The sequence below is a fragment of the Rhineura floridana genome, chromosome 3 (assembly GCF_030035675.1).
Source record: "Rhineura floridana isolate rRhiFlo1 chromosome 3, rRhiFlo1.hap2, whole genome shotgun sequence".
NCBI classification, from domain to species: Eukaryota; Metazoa; Chordata; class Lepidosauria; order Squamata; family Rhineuridae; genus Rhineura; species Rhineura floridana.
The window spans coordinates 68057697-68076570 of record NC_084482.1 but is presented as its reverse complement, the minus strand read 5'-3'; the positions used below and the strand labels follow the sequence as shown (position 1 = coordinate 68076570).

Genomic DNA, 18874 nt, shown 5'->3' with positions numbered 1-18874 from the left:
CTACTCAGCCAACACTTAGCCAGCCTCCTCCCGTGTTGCCGCCCAGGGCTTATCCTCCGACTCAGCCCACTGAGCCACCTACTCAGGCACAACCATCTGCTTCAACGGGGCTGCAGCTGTCTCCTGATTTTCTTTCACAACTTCAGGGCATGCTGTCATTTTTCACTCAAATGCAGTAACCACCACAAGTTCCCGCCATACCGCACTGCACTATGGACCAACATGTATGCCATGAGGCAACTCCTTCCTGCTCCCCAAATCCTTTTGACGTAGCTAGAGGCAGATGTATTGAGGACACTTCGTATGGGGAGGAGTCAACCTTTGCTGATCATGCTGAAGGAGACGAATGGAGTGACTATTCGGAACATGAGGAGGATACATCGTATCGCTTGTTTAATACCTCAGATTATCAACCTCTAGCACGCAGGGTAGTTAACACCCTTGGTCTCCAAGCTGCGCCCCCACCAACTACCGCTCCAGCTATTAAAGCAGCCAGAGTTCTCAGATCCCCTGCACCAACTGAGCATTACATCCCGGTGCCGGATCCCATCGCTAAACTGACCACCGAGGAATGGTCTCATCCATTCCAAACTCGCTGCTTCAAGAACCTGGCTGACAAACTTTACTCCCTAGCTCCTGACTATACCACCAAGCTGGCTGTCCCCTGCATAGACGAGCTGATCGCTAGCCTAGTTTTGCGATCTCTTTTGCCTAGGGAAGGAGAATCCCAACTAAAGGATGCTACTGAGCGAAGATTGGACTTCACCCTCCGCAAAAATCATGAGGCCACTGCTTTCTCCATGCGAGCCTCCGCATCAGCTTCCATCTTCTCCAGGGCAGCAATGATGTGGCTGGATGATCTGCTAGAGGACCCTACCCCTGATCCTGTTTCTCTCAGAAGATCATTGATTAAGTTGCGCAAGACAGCGGCGTTTGTGGCTGATGCCACTTTGGATGCCACTCAACTGGGGGCACGAGCCATGACGGCTCAGATAGTCGCTCGACAGACCCTCTGGCTTTGCCACTGGCAAGCTGACTCTACCGCCAGAGTGAATCTTTCTAGAGCTCCTTACGCCGGATCTTTGCTCTTCAGAGAGGAAGCTCTAAAGGCAGTGCTGGTTGATCCCAAAGACGCTCACAAACTGGTTTTGCCCACTGTCAAGAACATCGATCATAGGCCTTTCAGGCAATTTCCCTCCTTCCGCACTAACCAGCCCTTTCGAGGAACGTGGCCAGGAGGACGAGGCCGCAACTTCCAATCCTATGACTCCAATTCCTTCAGGGGAACCTGGAACCGACGTTTCCAGGGCAGAGGTCAGTACCAAGGGCGCAGAGGTACTTCATCATCCTCATATAGGGGAGGGTCTCGCCAGCGCAAACAGTACTAATGCACTTCCGGTTGGTGGCAGACTACTTATGTTTGGAGACCAGTGGCTGCGTCTGACTAAGGTCGCCTGGATCAGGAACCTTTTTTGTTCTGGCTATGCAATAGAGTTTTGGGCGACTCCACCAGACAAATTCCATCCATCCCCTTGCCCCAGGGCGCCGGCCAGGCACAGCATAATGCAGACAGCTATACATCACCTCTTGGACATAGCGGCGATAGAGCCAGTCCCTACAACAGAGAGGTCGGAAGGGGTGTACTCCCTCCTATTTGCTGTGCCCAAATGAGATTTGTCATGGAGGGCGGTACTGGACCTCAAGTTCATCAACCGTTTTGTAACATACCGCAGATTCAAAATGGAATCCCTCCACTCCATTACTGAAAGCCTGCAAGAAGGAGACTTCCTGGTTTCTATCGACCTAAAGGAAGCGTATCTCCATGTGCCCATTTGCATAGCCCACAGAAAGTTCCTTTGGTTTGCTTTTGGCCCCCAGCATTTTCAATATAGAGCGATGCTGTTCGGCCTCTCCTCTGCTCCGCGAGTATTTACAAAAGTGCTTCTCACCTTAGTGGCTTACCTCCGGATTCAAGGGGTCCATCTCTACCCATATCTGGATGATATTTTAATATGGGCAAGCTCTGAGGAGCTGGCTCATCGTCATTTAACGCTCACCCTCAATGTTTTGCAGGCCTACGGCTGGCTTGTCAATTTCGACAAAAGCCATCTTCAACCGACCCAATGCCTACTACATCTAGGGGCAATGTTGGACACCCTGCAGGCGATGGTGTTTCTGTCTCCAGATCGCATAACTGCCATCACAAACATCGCGAGCTCTTTGATGCAACAAACAACCGCAGACGTCATGCTTCTAGCCAGGGCGCTCGGAATGTTCATCTCTACCATCCACATTGTGCCATGGGCTCGAGCCCACTCTCGCCACCTTCAGTGGGCTTTGTTGCCTTTTCAGTAGGACATTGCCAACTCCAATCATCGCACAGTTCCTCTGAGCCCCACACTGCGCCTTTCATTCCGCTGGTGGACGAGGGTCCAACATCTTTCCAGAGGCACTCCATTCAGAGAACCTCGCAGGACTGTTGTCACCACGGATGCCAGTCTCATCGGCTGGGGAGCACACTGCAACTCCCAGTACGTTCAGGGAGTTTGGTCCATAGCAAAGCAGACTCAGAACATCAATTGGTTGGAGCTCAAGGCGGTCCACTAAGCTCTACTTCATTTTCAGTCTCTGTTCCCTTTGGACCATGTCCTCATTCGAACGGACAACACGTGTGTAAAATTACATTTGAACAGACAGGGGGGCACCAGGTCCCGTCCTCTGCAGGACCTAGCTTCCCTCATCTTCGTCTGGGCAAAACAACATCTACAATCCCTAAAAGCAGAGCATCTCAGAGAGATTTGGAATGTGACAGCAGACTGGCTCAGCAGACAACAGGACATTCCGGGAGAATAGAAACTTCATCCGACCATATTCCAGCGTCTCCAACGTCGGTTCGGCGTCTTCTCGATCGACCTGTTTGCTTCCAGTCACAATTACCAGCTTCCCAGGTACTTTGCCAGATACCTGGACACAGCAGCGGAAGCAGTGGATGCTCTGTCCATACCGTGGCCAGACGGTCTTTTGTACGTCTTCCCTCCCATACCGCTGTTAGCCAAAACACTGCGGAAGGCACGGAGCGAGAGGGCACAGTTGGTTCTGATAGCACCATATTGGCCATGCCGACCGTAGTTCTCGGATCTTCTTGCAATGTCGGTGATGGATCCTTGGACACTTCCAGTCAGGCCAGATCTTCTATCCCAGGGTCCAGTATGGCATCAGGATCCCACTTGGCTCAATCTAACAGTGTGGCTTTTGAACGGGGACATTTGAGGTCGGCTGGACTGTCTGACGCTGTTATTGATATTATCTTAGCCTCGAGACGACCATCTACCACCCGTATTTATCAACATACTTGGGTGGCTTTCTCCAAGTGGTTCCAGGCTCACCACTGCGAGCCATCCCAGGCCACTGTGCATCAGGTGCTGCAATATCTCCATAGCGGTTTTATGATGGGACTCAGACCCAACACTCTACGTCGACATGCGTCCACTCTGTCGTCCATTCTTTCAGTCTCCTCCACTGGTGCCCCTATTTCCTCACATCCGTTCATTAAATGTTTCCTCAGAGGCACTGCTTTACGTTCACCGGCTGTAGTCCATCATTTTCCTTCATGGAGTCTGTCCAAGGTCCTACAAGCTTTACAACGCCCTCCGTTTGAACCCCTTAGGACTGTGCCGTTACGTCTACTGTCCTTCAAGGTCTTGTTCCTGGTCGCCATCACTTCTGCCAGATGAGTTTCGGAACTGGGCGCATTGTCTTCTGCTCGCCATCTCTGTGTCTTTCACAAGGACTCTGTTGTGTTGAAAACTGATCCTTCCTTCCATCCTAAGGTCAATTCAGTTTTCCATTGCAATCAGGACATTGTACTCCCTTCATTTTGCCCGAACCCTGCTCATCCTCTAGAGAAGGCTTGGCATTCGTTGGATGTTCAGAGGGCTCTCAAGACCTACCTGTCTAGGACCCAAGAGATTCGACGAACGGAGTCTCTGTTTGTATCCTTTCATCCAAGGTCTATGGGGCATAAAGTAGCCAATTCTACCTTATCTCGCTGATTAAGGGCATGTATTACCTTAGCATATGAGTCCCTTAAACTCCCAGTTCCAGCTAGTATAACAGCTCATTCAACTAGGTCAGCGGCCACTACGGCTGCCTTTGCTACCAATGCCCCTGTTGCTGATATTTGCAGAGCTGCTGTTTGGTCTACTCCACACTCGTTTATAAGGCATTATAAAATAGATCGTTATGCCTCTGCCGATGCCTCTTTTGGCAGACGAGTGTTGCAACAGGTTCTTAATGATGATTAGCATGTGGGTGGTCCCTCCCTGTTATGGGCTGCTTTGGTACATCCCGCAGTGATGGTCGGCCTCATATGGAAAATGGACCATTGGTCTCACCTGAAGGGTGATTTTCATATGAGGACGGCCATCACGACCCTCCCAGTTGGAGGATGTATAGATATTTTACTAAGATGTTATATATTTCTGTTACGCTATTGTATTTAAAGTTACTAGTGAAGTCAAGACTGCTAGTTCTGTTATATCGCTATGTTAGAGTCATGTTATTATGCATGTTATTTTCCTGCTGGCAGGCCTGTTGGCCCTGTTCTTGTATTTTTAGATTTTTCTCTATAGACTCGCTGCGAATGAACTGGAGAGTGGGAGGGGCTTGACGCCCCTAGTCTTGACTTCAAAAACATTCTTGCCTTCGCACAATAGGTGGAGCTAATACCCGCAGTGATGGCCATCCTCATATGAAAATCACCCTTCAGGTGAGACCAATGGTCCATTTGGTTCTATTTTTAGAAGACATTTTAGGTTACAAAGTATAAGTTGAGTTGAGTGGAGAATGGCCATTAAGTCTGACAATGAGACTCTTCATTCACAAGCTCAACAAATGCAATGGTTATACATGAGGTATGACATATTGTTGTTATGTTATGTGCCTTCAAGTCGATGGTACGACATATATTTGTACAATAATCAAATTTATATCCCATCTTTCCTCTCCAAAGGGTAGCTCTCCTGAATTGGATGGAGTGGAGAAATAGATCTGTTTGTCACTGGCATATTGATGACGCCAGACCCTAAATCTTTGAATTATAGGTCCCAGCATCATCATATAAGATCGGAGGTGGGAAATCTTTTTGGCCTGGTAGGGTAAATCTTAATTTCCCCCAATGGGCCAAGTTTGACAGATGGGTTGGGCCACCTATCTGTCATTCATCTGATGGTCTTCTTTTATGTGCTTGGCTGCAGAGAAGACTTCCTGGTGTCTTAATCTACATGATGTCTGAAACTGTGGTTTAATACCCCCTCTAAATTTTAAACATGCTGCATGCATGATATGAGGGAAGAGGAGGGGATAGGTTGCGCTTGAGGTTGTTGCTTGTGCACCTGCAAGTAAACCTGTGATTTGTTGAAGCAGCCAGTTACATCTGAACTTGGCCTGTGTCATGGTTGCACAATTCAAATCTCCAAGAGAGCTTAATGAGGGCTGTAATTCTTAAAATTAGCAATAAATCATTGTTATTTCTCTTCTATTTAATATTTCCTATTTTTTTTTAGTAGAAAAACTTACGTTGCACATTGCAATTATGCTCATGTGGTATATTGTACTTTTTCAACAGTGGGCTTTGCTAAAAACTGTGCAATAGACCAGAGCTCGGGGACCTATCTCTGCTTTCTGGATTCTGTAAGTGAACTATTTTCATCAGTGTGTTACTCACCTTATACAAACCTTTTAATTGTCCCATTTCCCTTCTTTGAGTGTTGTGTGATGGTGGTTGATCAGTTTCCATAATTTGGTATAAAAATGTTTCATGTAGTTTTGTGATAACATTTAATGGATAAGTCTGTCTCATAAAATTCTGCAGCCATATCTGCATAGTTTGTTAGTCCTTAAAATATTGGAAGTTTAAGTGACACACACACTTTTGATCTGCAACTGGCACTTTTAATTGGGTAACAGGCATTGCATTACTAGATGTGCCATTTTTTTCTGCAGACATGATGTAATCCCTTGGTGTAGATCAATCAAAGTTATGAGGATCTAGCTCAGGTTTTGTTGGTATGCAACATATTTTCTTGGTTGATCTTTCATGAACATGGTTGTCGGTCTGAGTATGTTCTCATAAGAAATGTGCTATTGCTCTTCAGGAGTTGGGAGAGTTTGTTTTTTAATTTGAGTAACTGCATTGAAAACATGTTCTTGACATGTTAGTTGACTGAAACAACTAAGAGGTAAGATTCCTGGCACATGAAACCAAGCCACAGCAAAACTTAGAAGTATTGTTCTTCAGTGGAAAAGTATATCCTGGAGTGGGTCATTCCTCTTGCTTGCTCTAGGTAAGCATGCAAATGAGCTTGGAGTGTTGTTTCTGACTGTGGGAGGACATCTCCCCTCCTCTTTCTCTTTGGTCTTCTACAGCCAGGGCCATCGCTAGACATGCCGGGGCCCTTGGGCACCAGCTTGCCCTGGGCCCTGGCATGCATGTGCACACACACACACATACACGCATGTGCATGCCCAGGGCCAGCCCCAAACATGCTGGAGCCCTTGGGCAAAAGCCTGCCCCAGGCCCCAGCGCTCCCCTTCCGCGATTCGTGCACGGCGAGAGCTTCGGGATTCTGCCATTCCCTTGCTTAACTTACCTTGTTCTGCGGTTGTGCATGCAGCGGTGCCATTAAGAAAGATGGCGGCTGAGGTTCCCTAAGGAGCTGAAGCCTCTGCTGGCATCTTGGTTCATGGCAGGGATGCGAGCGTGCAACACGCATGCGTGTCATCAGCCAAGATGGCGGCAGAGGCTTCAGCCCCTTAGGAAAACCTCAGCCACCATCTTTCTTAAGGGCACCGCTGCGTGCGCAACTGCAGAACAAGGTAAGTTAAGCAAGGGAATGACGGATCCCCAAAGCTCTCGCCATGTGATCCCCGCAGCGATCCTGCTGCAAATTGCTGAAGGGGAGCAGAGAGGACCCTCAGGGGCTCCTGTAGCCTCAGGGGCCCTCAGGCCAGTGCCCCACCTGGCCGCCCCTTGGAACCGGCCCTGTCTACAGCAATGGTAGGAAGGAGGAAGTCGAATCTCCGGTAAAAGGGGTCGAGGTCCACTCAGCCTTCCATCCATCCGTGGTCAGTAAAATGAGTACCCAGCAATGGCCTGCTCCTAGTCATCCTGGTTTATCTAGTCAAGGAAGGAAGAGAGTCAGATAAATCTTTTTTTGGGAATGGGGAATCTTTGTTGATAGTTCCAAGTCATGGCAGAGAAATCAGAGAAGCACTATATTAACTAATGCCTACAAGTAGGGATGAAATGATCTGTCAGCTTTCGTTCTCTCAGTTTCTCATTTGTCTAATCTTAAATTTGGTTCTCCACATTTGCACTAAAATGCTGAAGTATTTTCATGAGGACTTTTAAAAAATATGCAATTTTTAAAAAGTCCTCATGAAAATTCTTCAGCATTTTAGTGCAAAGTTCTCCTAATAAATTTTTGTATGCAGTTTGACTAATGTATACATTTTCCCAAGCAATTTATCCTAATATAATGCATTTTTGTGTGTTATTTTTATCAGTGCATTTGTTTTCTGCACACTTTCTGTTAATATATGCATTTTTGTAAAAATAGCTTGGTTGGACAACTGCATCTCAAAATTTGGATAAGTGCAAATTTTGAAGGATGGCTGTGTTTCAGTTCTCGTATTGCTTTGGAAATGCTAATGTGATAAATTCAGCTTTAAATGCAAACAGAATCAAATTTCTGCCCCATACTTACCTACAACTGACCACAGCATTCACATGTGATTTATTCAATAACGTACCTCTTGTCAATGATGTGTACACATGGAATGACTGGGGGATGGAGGGGATGTGGGGTGTAAGGGGTTCTTTTGAGTAAGGTAGTTTGTATTTACCATTGAAATGCACAAATAAAACTATTTAAAAAGAGAGATACCAGAGAAGAGGGAGATTAAATCTCAAAGATGTGCATGTGCGTACACACACACAAAGAATTTATTGGCAAGTATGTTGGTTACAGACCACACAGAGAGCACAATGGTGTCCTTTTTAAGGAGCTTCTGAAGTAGTATATTTCAAAACATAGTATGCCAATAAAATCTTTATTTTTGTGCATGCTTGAAACTTCATCCTCCCTTTTTTCCCTGGAGCCATAGCAGTACACTCCTCAAACTCTCACCTTGCTTTGTGACAGTGAGGGAGGTTCCAGTCCCATCAACTGAGGGAATTCCATGGTGAAATTTACCTGGCGCAGAGTGGTAAGTGGTGGTAACGCAGCCGAAGCTCTGCTCATGCCGGAGTTCGATTCCAACGGAAGGAGGAAGTCGAATCTCCGGTAAAAGGGGTCGAGGTCCACTCAGCCTTCCATCCATCCGTGGTCAGTAAAATGAGTACCCGGCATATGCTGGGGAGTAAAGAAAGGCCGGGGAAGGAACTGGCAATCCCACCCCATATATACGGTCTGCCTAGTAAATGTTGCAAGACGTCACCCTAAGAGTCGGAAACGACTCGTACTATAAGTACGGGGACACCTTTACCTTTTAGCTGCAAAGAGCAGTGTAGCTCCTGTATTATATTGGGCTTTGGTAGGCAGCAGTTCAAATTATTTTCCCCAAGGCACTAGAATCCTTCCAGAGAGCAGCCAACTTGAAGCAATATTGGGCTGACACTGGCAGGTGGTGTGAAATGGAGACCCATAATCTCTTCTGTTCCTCTGCTCTGACTTTCCCCTCTTCCTCCACTGACTGTCATTCAGTATTCTATGTTCACTGAGCACACTTGGTCTTCATTTGACTATGTTTTCCCTTCTCTGTTTTGGGAATGAAAGAAAAACTAAGAGTAGGGAAATGGTATCTGGAACCCTAAACAGAAGCACTCCACGCTTTAACATTATTTTAATGAAGATTTCTCTATAATTCTTTTTTCCTCAGGAGCGCAACTCAAAATAGTGTTTCTTAAAAATTAAAGGGAAGTATACAAATAAACAACACCTGAAAGTCAGTGACATACCTTAACATAAACTAACAAAACAAGTTAATCAATGACTCATGTGAAAGGAGTTTGAAACTCATCTAAACACCTCTAAATAATTTTTTTAAATAAAATCATGCCACTAACTCTGTGACATAAAAAAGAATAAAGAAAATTATAATATTCTATTGTAAAATGGGTCATTATAAGCAACCATTAAACCAGAAACTAAATTTCATAATGCCCTCTTCCCAAATAATCCAGAATTATAGGAATTTTATTGTTACATATATGCTTCTGTTCTCCAAAGTCCATTTTGAGCAGGTAAGTAATTTGTTGAAAGAAGGAAAAATGAGATGATCTTTATTTCACATAAAAAGCAGGGATTTCTAAACAAGTTCAGAATCATTTCTGTTAGTGGGAGTGGGGGTGAAAACAGGATTTCATGATCTCCAGTCACTCTTCAGGAAAGAAAGCATTCAATCCACATGTGTTTATATCAGGTTTACCTACTTCCACAAGAGACTCGCCCTCTCAAATTCTACACAACTGAATGCTGACATAATCTGAGATGTTCTCTTTACAGTCAAAATATATAAACAGAAATTAGTTATTATAGGACAATTAACTAGGAATTGTCCCCTTCTCACAGAAAGTGAAACTATATCACATCTAAACACAAAAACCCTTAGTTCTTTGTCTTTATTTTGTACAAAAAAATCAAGAAGTGATCTTGTGACAAGTGGAAACAGTTTACGCAAGTCATACACTCAATCAGCAAATAAAAAAACCCCACTCCAAACTGGCTATCTTTCCTCATACAGTCAGCTTTTCAGCTTTCTCCACCGCCTTGCACTCTGATAGGTGTCCTATCCTCTGATGGGACAAAATACTCTAGTGCTATACCTCTAGATTTTTGAATGGGGTTTCATCAGTGTTTCATCAAGCATCTTTCACCAGTTTAAATGTGAATTTTAATGAAGTTGTAAGATCTACTGAAAATATTTAATTATAACACATACATATGAATAACTCAGGGTCATTTTGCAGAGCAAGAAAAAGAGGTATACATTTAGTTCCTCTGCTAAGTGTATCTCAGTTACAAACATTAGGATGAGTTCAAGTGGCCTGGAGCCATTTTGCAATTAAAGTTATTTGGTAACAGAAGTTTACCACATATCACTTCATAGAACTGCATGAAAGGGTAATTTCTTGCATCCATGAGAAATCCAAGGATTTGCAGTAGTAGTAACACCGAGTTTAACCTAGTTGGCAGGGGACACACACAATTAACTCCACATGCAATTACAGGGGCTTAATGATGATACTGTGTGGCCCCTGGTTATCAGAATCCACTCACAATGAACTGCCTATATAAGGTGGAAAAGGAAACAGATACCGGTACAACAAAAAGTCTGCCTTTTGTCATCAAATCTTGAAACTAACTAAATAAATTTAAAAGCACAGTAATTCTAGGGTATTCAGCTCATTAAGAAATGCCGCTGTTAAAAGCAGTTAAAACAAAATATTGCTGACCTCCCAACCCGCTCCCCCAATGTGTGTCTGTATGAGTAACTGAAAACTAGCTTTAAAATATTACGCTCGATTAAGGGGGAAATATTTTAAGTACCAGTGTTCTCTTTCTCGGGCCTTCGGAAGAGATTATTTACACTCAGTTATTCAGTCTTTAGAATTGAAATGAATGAACCTAATGAAATGAATGAACCTAAGTTAGTGATGTCTATTAACTTCAGTTGGTCTACTCTGAGTAGGACTAGCATTGAATACCACCCTTTATATTTAAGAATTGTGTAAATTTTATAACTTGAATGGAACAGATTTAAAACTGACAGTTTAAATAAAAGGCATATCAGTTAACTATCTCCTACTCTTGAAGAGTCAATTTGAACTATTAGGAATTAGTCAAACTTGGCCAATTTTAAAAAAAAGATCAGAACACAAAAGCGTTTGGACTTATTAAAAATAAATATACTGAAATGGATTTCTTACAATAATTTGCTGAAGTCTTTCCAGTCATTTTAATATGTGTGTGAGCGTGTACACTACATGGGCCGTGGAAACTACGATTTACTTCTGCCCCAAATTTCTGGCAATCCATTGGGAAATACACTGCATTCTGCCTAGCAGGGAGTGGAAGTGCTGGAATGGTGCATATGTACATGCCACCAGATTGCCTTTTGATGCACCCACAAAAAATCCTTATTGGTTCTTCACCAAGATAATCCAGGGCTGCTACCAATTCCTGTCAGACAGGCAAGATCAATATAGCAGCATGGGGTCCAAGCTAAATAAACAGTTTCTACCACATCCTCAAATGAATGACATGTCAAAACTACAAAGCTTTAGAAAGTAATAGTTTCTTCTTGAATGTCTGATATGTAGCAGCAGAAATTTTGAAGCAACTTATATTTTTCAGCTATAACAAACATGAATGCACAAGTACAACATTTTCTGAAGGTCAGTGTTGTGGCAGTACTCAAGAGCATTTCGCATGACTGACATCAAAATTATATTCTGAATAATTTGATACTGAATTGGTGAACTGAAACCAAGAAGCAAAAGAGGTATATGAGAGCAGTTGCAGATAGTGTTAACTCACACAGCTGGTAACATCTGTTTTTCAGCAGTTACTGCACAACGTTGAGAAATTGATTCCAATGAGAATACCAAGTAATTCAGAGATGCGTATAAATGTCAGGAATTTCTGTTATGTTCCACAGAAAAAGGCATAGAAACATATTTATTTATCAACACATAAGATGTTCAAGTTGCTTTGCAAAATAACTCTTCTAAACCATTCTAGTAATAAAAAAAATCTTCTACTAAGCAAGCATGCAAGGAGAATGAAAACTGTGGGGAGGGGTGGGGGAGAGTATGACACAGTCCCTATCTAATGAATATTTTTCCAGACTGAATTGTACTGTGGATTATAAAGATTTTATTGGGAATAATTTCAAAGGTTCTGAATAGTAAACCATATATGTTCATGCCAATAGAAACTATGCCCGTTGTTGGAAATATACATCTATTTGAACACTTTGGTCAGAAAATGCTATTCTACCTCCATTTTTCTGAATGTTGGATGCTGGAACATTTCCAGGAAAGTGAAAAAGAAATAAAATTTGAATAGGTATAGGCACTTTAAATATAATAATGAAAACAGCTGTGTAAGAACTGAAACAGATGTGCATTAATAAACAATCTTCTTCAAATCTAAGAATCTGTTAACACTCAAATGCATACTCAGATCTTTTGCATTGTAGTTTCTCCATTTGTTTTGATGGAGGGAGCAGATCTTGTGTGCTATTGAATGTACTATTATAATGAATACAGAAGCTGTTGCAGGCAGGGAACTATGCACACATGCAGAGCTTCTGGATCAGATCAATGAATCAGGGCACATGTTTCTAGTTCACTGCTTCAGTTACAAAATTTATTCAGTTATTATTACTACATCTGCATAAAGAGACACATGTTTCCCCATCCCCCTAAAAAAGTTTCCCTCTATTTAAACAGAGGCAATGCTGAACAAGTTCATGCACTTCTTCAACCCTCCCTATGACTGAAGTGTCTAGGAGGGTCAGTCAATCTGTGAGTCAATCTCTTACTCTGTGTCCCAAATCCTCATTTAACCTTTTCATACAATATGTCAGGATTATTGATATCTGTTAGCAGAGATGGGAACAGTTAGAGGTCTACTCATTATAGAGTAAAAGAAAATATTTCATTCTCACTATCACAGTTACTGCTAGAAATATACAAAATAAAAAATAGCAGAAATCATTGACATCCCTTGAAGGAGGCAGTGGTACGTCCCCTCCTTAAGAAGACCTCCCTGGATCCAGAAGTATTAAACAACTATCACTCAGTGGCAAATAATCCCCTTTTGGGGCAAGATGCTCAAGAAGGTGATGGTGGTCCAACTCCAGGCATGCATAGAGGAAACTGATTAAACATGTTCTAGTCTGGCTTCAGGCCTGGCCATGGCACTGAAACTGCCATTTGTGCTCTTGTTGATGACCTCTGTTGGGAATTAGATAGGGATAGTGCGACCCTGTTTGTTTTCCTTGATCTTTTGGCGGCTTATGATATTGTTGACCACAGTATCCTTTTGGAGCATCTCATGGAGGTGAGGTTGGGGGCACTGTGCTTCAGTGGTTCTGCTCCTACCTCCAGAGCTGCTTCCAGAGTGTAGTTATGGGAGGCTACCATTTGCCACCATAGAAGTTGTCATGTGGTGTTCTGCAGGGTTCCATATTGTTCTTCATGCTATTTAACATCTGTATGAAGCCACTGAGAGCTGTTATCAGGAGATTTGGAGTGAGGTGCCATCAATATGCAGATGACACGCAGCTTTATTTCTATTCCATCTGAATTAGGAGAGGCAGTTGAGGTGTTAGATTGGTGCTTAGAGGCAGTGATAGGCTGGAAGTGGGCTAATAAATTGAGGATAAATCCTGAAAAGACAGAGATGTTATGTGTCCCAAGTTCTTATGTCCAGGAGGTGGAGAGATGGCCTGTTCTGGACAGGGTTGCACTCCTTGGGGGTTCTCCTGGGTTCAACACTGTCACTGGAGGCTCAGGTGACCTCAGTGGCTAGGAATGCCTTTTTCTAGCTCCGGCTGTTTTTTAAAAAAACAAGAATGACTTGGCCACTGTACTCCATGCTCTGGTAACTTCCAGATTAGATTATTGTAATGTGCTCTACATGGGGCTATCCTTGAAGATCACTTAGAAATTTCAGTTGGTCCAAAATGCAGCGGCTAGATTACTGGCTGGGATGCGTTTAGATCTCATATATTCCCTGTTCTAAAGCAGCTGCATTGGTTACCAGTTCATTTCCAGGCCCAATTTAAGGGGCTCACATTAGTGTTTAAAGCCCTAAATGTCTTAGGCCCCAAATATCTGAAATACCACCACCTTCCCTACAGAACGTCTCCTTGTGAAGATCAGCAGAGGGGCCCCTCTTGGTAGTTCCACCACCGTCAGAAGCCTGAAGGTTGTGGCCCAGGAGAGGGCATTTTCTGTGGCAGCCCCTAAATTGTGGTACTCCTTCCCCATAGAGGTGTGTCTGGCAACTTCACTATACAGTTTTCAGCCGATGTTGAAAACACACCTTTACCCTATCCCTTGGGACCTGAGATGCATATTTTTAGGATCCCCCCCTATTTTGGAGGTGATTGTGATTTTAAGTTGTTTAAAATTGTTTTTAAGGATATATTTTAAACTGTTGTAGCCTGCCCTCACAGACATGAACTTACAAGATCTGAACAGGGTGGTTTATAACAGATGCTATTGGAGGTAATCGACTTGAAAGCACATAACAAGAAGTCTGCCCTGGGATCTTAGGGTGGAGGATGGGTAATAAATAACAATAACAATAAATTTTATCTGTGCAAGACAAGCTCTCATGCAGCATCCTGAGGTCTTGTATCCTTTCTAGAAGTAAAAAGCCAAACAATCATGGAAGGCAATATAGCAGAAACAACTACATGGGCATTACATGGAATCATACTTCTCACTTTAAAACAGTGTTCCTACTTTAAAACAGTGTATTGTTCGAAAGCACCTCTTTTTGATTAATTTGGTAGGAAAGCAACCAAGAAGCTTGATGAACAAGTCATAGTTTGTCTTTAGGTACTTTATCTATCAACCAGTAAAAACCAAACTAAGCAGACACAGGAACCCCATTAATAGGATCTTCTTCATTAAAAAAATGTAAAGGAACTATGGAAGGAGGTTAATTTGATCAGTATTGCAATCCTGGGGGGGAAATTGCTGTTTGCCTTGCAAGCTTCTCAGCTTATTCCAGGGTTGTCAACTATTTGACATCCCTAGAATGTAAAATAGCAAAAGTACAGAGCCCAGTTATGAATTTCCACTTTTTAAAAAATTTAAGAGCAGAGGACTATGCTTTTTATCTTTGACTAGTACCAAAACATCCTTTTGGGAATCTGTAAATAGTCTGCCTCTCAGGAATGGTGAGGATGCCAAACCAGTTCTGGATTTATCATTTGTGCTCCTCTGATTAAGCTACATATTTTATGTAACAATATAATTCACTGCCACAGTACAGAACAATTCATAGTGTCTAAACATTTGCCAGTGTCATGGCCCCAGGGTTCAGCAGCAATCAAGAATTGGAGTCAGAATGTAACGTCTGCCGCCTAGCTACCCAGAGTTCTGTAATGTCTGAAGAAAGGGAGTTCCTGGCTAACATAGAGTGTACCCCTCTGCTCAGCCCACCCTTCCCCTTTAAAAGAGCTTGCTGGCACCAGACAGGGAGCAATTTGAATATAAGGTAGCCTCTTATAAATCAGCCTATTATTATTATTGTTGTTGTTGTTGTTATTGTTGCTATTGTTTTCTTTCTAGTGTCACTCTGAAGCCTCTCAAGGAAGCAGAATTTTGTGGATTCTGGATGTGGTAGTATTGAAATAAGGAAAGACCACACCAGGTTTATGAAATGAGATCTAAGATTTATTATAGCAGAAGAATCTAGAGTTCAAGAGAAATATATGAAATGGAAAAGTTACAGAAAACCAGTATATTCCCTTTGGAGCAAAAAGTTGCTCATTCAGAGCTACCTGTGGTCCTCCAGCTTCTGACTCACCTTACCTTGCTTCTCTGTGGGATCCAGTATCGAACCTGAACGCAACAGCCAGAAAGGTGGTTGCTTCAGGCAGCTTTTGCAATCCTTTTCTACAATTTGTACTATTTCCGGAAACACCTTCCAATAATTTCCATTCCCAAAAGATGGATTTTCTTGTAGATAGAAACAATGGTTGATGGTGTGGTTTTTGTCTATATCTGCAGACTCAAATCAAAAGTAGAAGGAATGTAGATGATACTTTTTGCCTGAAGACACATTAACAGTAGTGACCCATGAGGAGGTTGGAGGAATTGGTGCCCTCCAGGCTGTGGTGCTGCTCTTGTTGGAGTAGGGATGGGGCAGGGGTGGCAAAGCTCTGGATTGGTAGTGGCCCCACAGGTGCGGAGTGCACTCTTCTCCAAGTCAGGGGAGTTGGGACTCACCCCTCCCCCTCTCTGTCCCAATGAGCACAGTGTCACTAGTCTTCAGGGATGGCTCTGCCTGCCCTCTCATGTGTTACTGCTGCATTTTAAGGTTCCAATACTATACACATTTTCCTAAGAGTAAGTTCCACTGAATTCATTGCCAGTAGCTTAAAAATGGATGTTGCTTTATTTGAGATGGAATGTTGAGGAAGTAGGCTAACAGTGCTTACTAATATTTGAGAAGGGATTGAAAAAGCACAACAAGTACGCCCAGAGAACTTCAACAAGGAAAATCCCAATCTCTGACTGGCTGTGATAGCATTACACAACTTTTAAAACCTATATTTTTGATACTGTGTTGTATTGATCATAACTGTTCGTATAATTGAGTAAGAGCAATTTGATGCTGATGACTTTTTAGTGATTTTAAGGGAGGTCTGGAGTATTTAATTTCTTCTGTCTTTAGAAACTAATTCTGCAAAAACTCAGATGTATTAACTGTGTTGTAGTATGCCAACTAATTTCATGCCAATCCAATTATATTATATACTTCTGTACTAATATACTGCCTAGGCTTGTGCTCAGGTTGATACCCTTAAGTAAGGAACTTGACAGTGTATACATGTATATATACATATAAAACTTAAGTCTTACGACTCTATTACCAGCATTTCAACAACTGATAACCAGCTTTGCTTTCAGTTTTTTTACTTTATCTACCTTGAGGTAGATTAATTAGATGGAGCCACTGGCAGAGATTTGTTTCCCAACCTTGTTATCATTGTTGATAAATGGTAGTGTTCAGTTAGCTTCAACTTTCTTCAGTCCCTAGAATAGGGAGAGGCAACTGGTGGCTCAGTCTTGCCTCCAGGGGCTTCTCAATGTTCCATCCTAATTATAGTTCTTGATTCTATGGATCCCCTGACTATGCATCATAATTGCTTTCTTCTGTATAGGCAAAGTGCTGTAACTAATTTCTTCTAATGTAAACAGGAATAGAGGATGTAGTAGATGTCTCCCCTGCATTTCACATATTTGCCCCCATGTGCAAGTCAAGGCAGAGACAAATAGGAGTGAATGGCTGTGTTACATTAAAAGGAGACTTTTGATACAGCCTTCATCGATGTTATGGGGAAAGGGTGTTTTGTTACAACAATAAAAGATGTCTTGTGTGTTATGTGCCTTCAAGTCAAAAATAATAAAATATCAACAATACAACAATCACAAAATCATCAAAATCTCTTCCCCTAGGAGAATAGCCAATTAAAAAAAAAACTTTGCCAGCCAATTGAAATACTTTCCACAGCAGTAGCAAACCACAATCCAGCACGTAAAACATCACCCACAAATAAGTCAACTGGAAAAGTTACGTTTTTAGGAAAAGGTTTGAACTGTGGGAGCCTGTGGTCAGTCCACTGGCAGGGAGTTCCAAAGCCATTAGGTCACCAAGCTTGCTGATCTAGGAGATGGACGCACAAGGAGAGCCTCTGTTGTATATCTGAATGTGTGGGCAAGATGTTAATGGGTGCAAGCGGTCAATTAAATAGCTTGGGCCAAACTTTTTAAGGCTTAAAAGGTTAAATCTAGTGAGGCTTTTGCCAGACCCATTCTACACATTCTGTGGAACAAGCTAGTAGACTGAAGTGGTAGAATTCTGGACAGTACTATTTCACCATAGCCTGCTCACTAATATTTTAGTTTACCAAATTAACCAACATGTGGTAGCATTCAAAAATATAACCTCCCATCTACAGTTTGAAGTGGTACAGTCAAGAATTTGACCCTCATGGTCTACTACCACATACTCGTAATGTAGTATCAGGCTCATCATGTCTGAGTGTGAGGCTCATAATAAGGTGATGGCTCTACCAACAACATCTCCATGCTTCTCCACTGCTGCTTCTTCAGCCTTGCTCATTTCAAACTATGGCTTGTTGACATTAGATGCTGATCTAATGATCAGTCTAGAATTTTGGCTTTGATTTAATTTATAAATACCTAAATAAGAGAGACAGGAAGATGCAAGTAGTTTTAAATGGACACCATATCTGGTAGCCTTGTATTCAGTGATTTAATATTTTGATTTAAATTCTAATGAAACCCCTCTTGCAAGAATTGCTAGGAAAAGAATTTTAAAGTACTTTATGCATTAATAGTTATGTATAAATAGCAAGAAATAGTTACAGTATATTCTTGAACACTTGTAATCTGTCGTGGGTGGAAAATCTGAAAGATAATTTAGTTTATTGTATAAAACTAACAATTTTAGCGTCTACTGTAAAAAGTTTGGATTTTTTTGTTCTAATTTGTGTTAATTACCTTTTGGGGTTACGTTTTGTTACTGTAGTAGCCATGCAGAAACTGTTAAGTCATGTGTGGAGTCCTTCAAGTCTTTGCAGCCAATTGTGTATTTTATGGTTTTGTCTTTGGGCTTAGTAAAATGACCAGTTAATCTGGCAACCATCTCTAGTTATTGTTTGAGAACAGCAGTGGGCCTTCTTTAACATTCAGTAAGAGTGTGCCATTTATTACAGGATGATGTGATGATGCCCCAGAGAATAAGGCTGCAGTGGGAAGCTGCTATTCAGCATCCAAAAAGTGTGAGTATCTCTCTCTCTGCCTTTTCTTTTAATAGTGAGGCATGCAATTATTTTAACAGAAAGGGTTGGAAAATGTTATAGTAGCTTTGATTATTTTAACAGAAAGGGTTGGAAAATGTTATAGTAGCTTTGATGTAATTGGTACTCCTTAAACTAGCAATCTTTTAGAAAAAGTTTCTAGAGACCTTGTAGTAGCTTACTTTGTTGTTTATGTTCTCTGGAAGTTTATAATATGTAACCTTATTTAAAAGTCTGT

The 18874-nt window shown here is 42.2% G+C and overlaps 1 protein-coding gene across 4 annotated transcripts in view; it reads left to right on the top strand.

Moving 5' to 3' along the window:
• The window catches only part of B3GNTL1 (UDP-GlcNAc:betaGal beta-1,3-N-acetylglucosaminyltransferase like 1), a 368072-nt gene that overhangs the window by 21440 nt on the left and 327758 nt on the right, over positions 1-18874 (top strand). For 3 of the 4 annotated variants that reach the window (XM_061621834.1, XM_061621836.1, XM_061621835.1), the window contains 2 exons: positions 5627-5691; positions 18553-18618. In XM_061621834.1, coding sequence (XP_061477818.1) covers positions 5627-5691; positions 18553-18618 — 131 coding nt within the window. The remainder of the gene's footprint in view (positions 1-5626; positions 5692-18552; positions 18619-18874) is intronic. The other variant, XM_061621837.1, reaches the window with a different exon arrangement.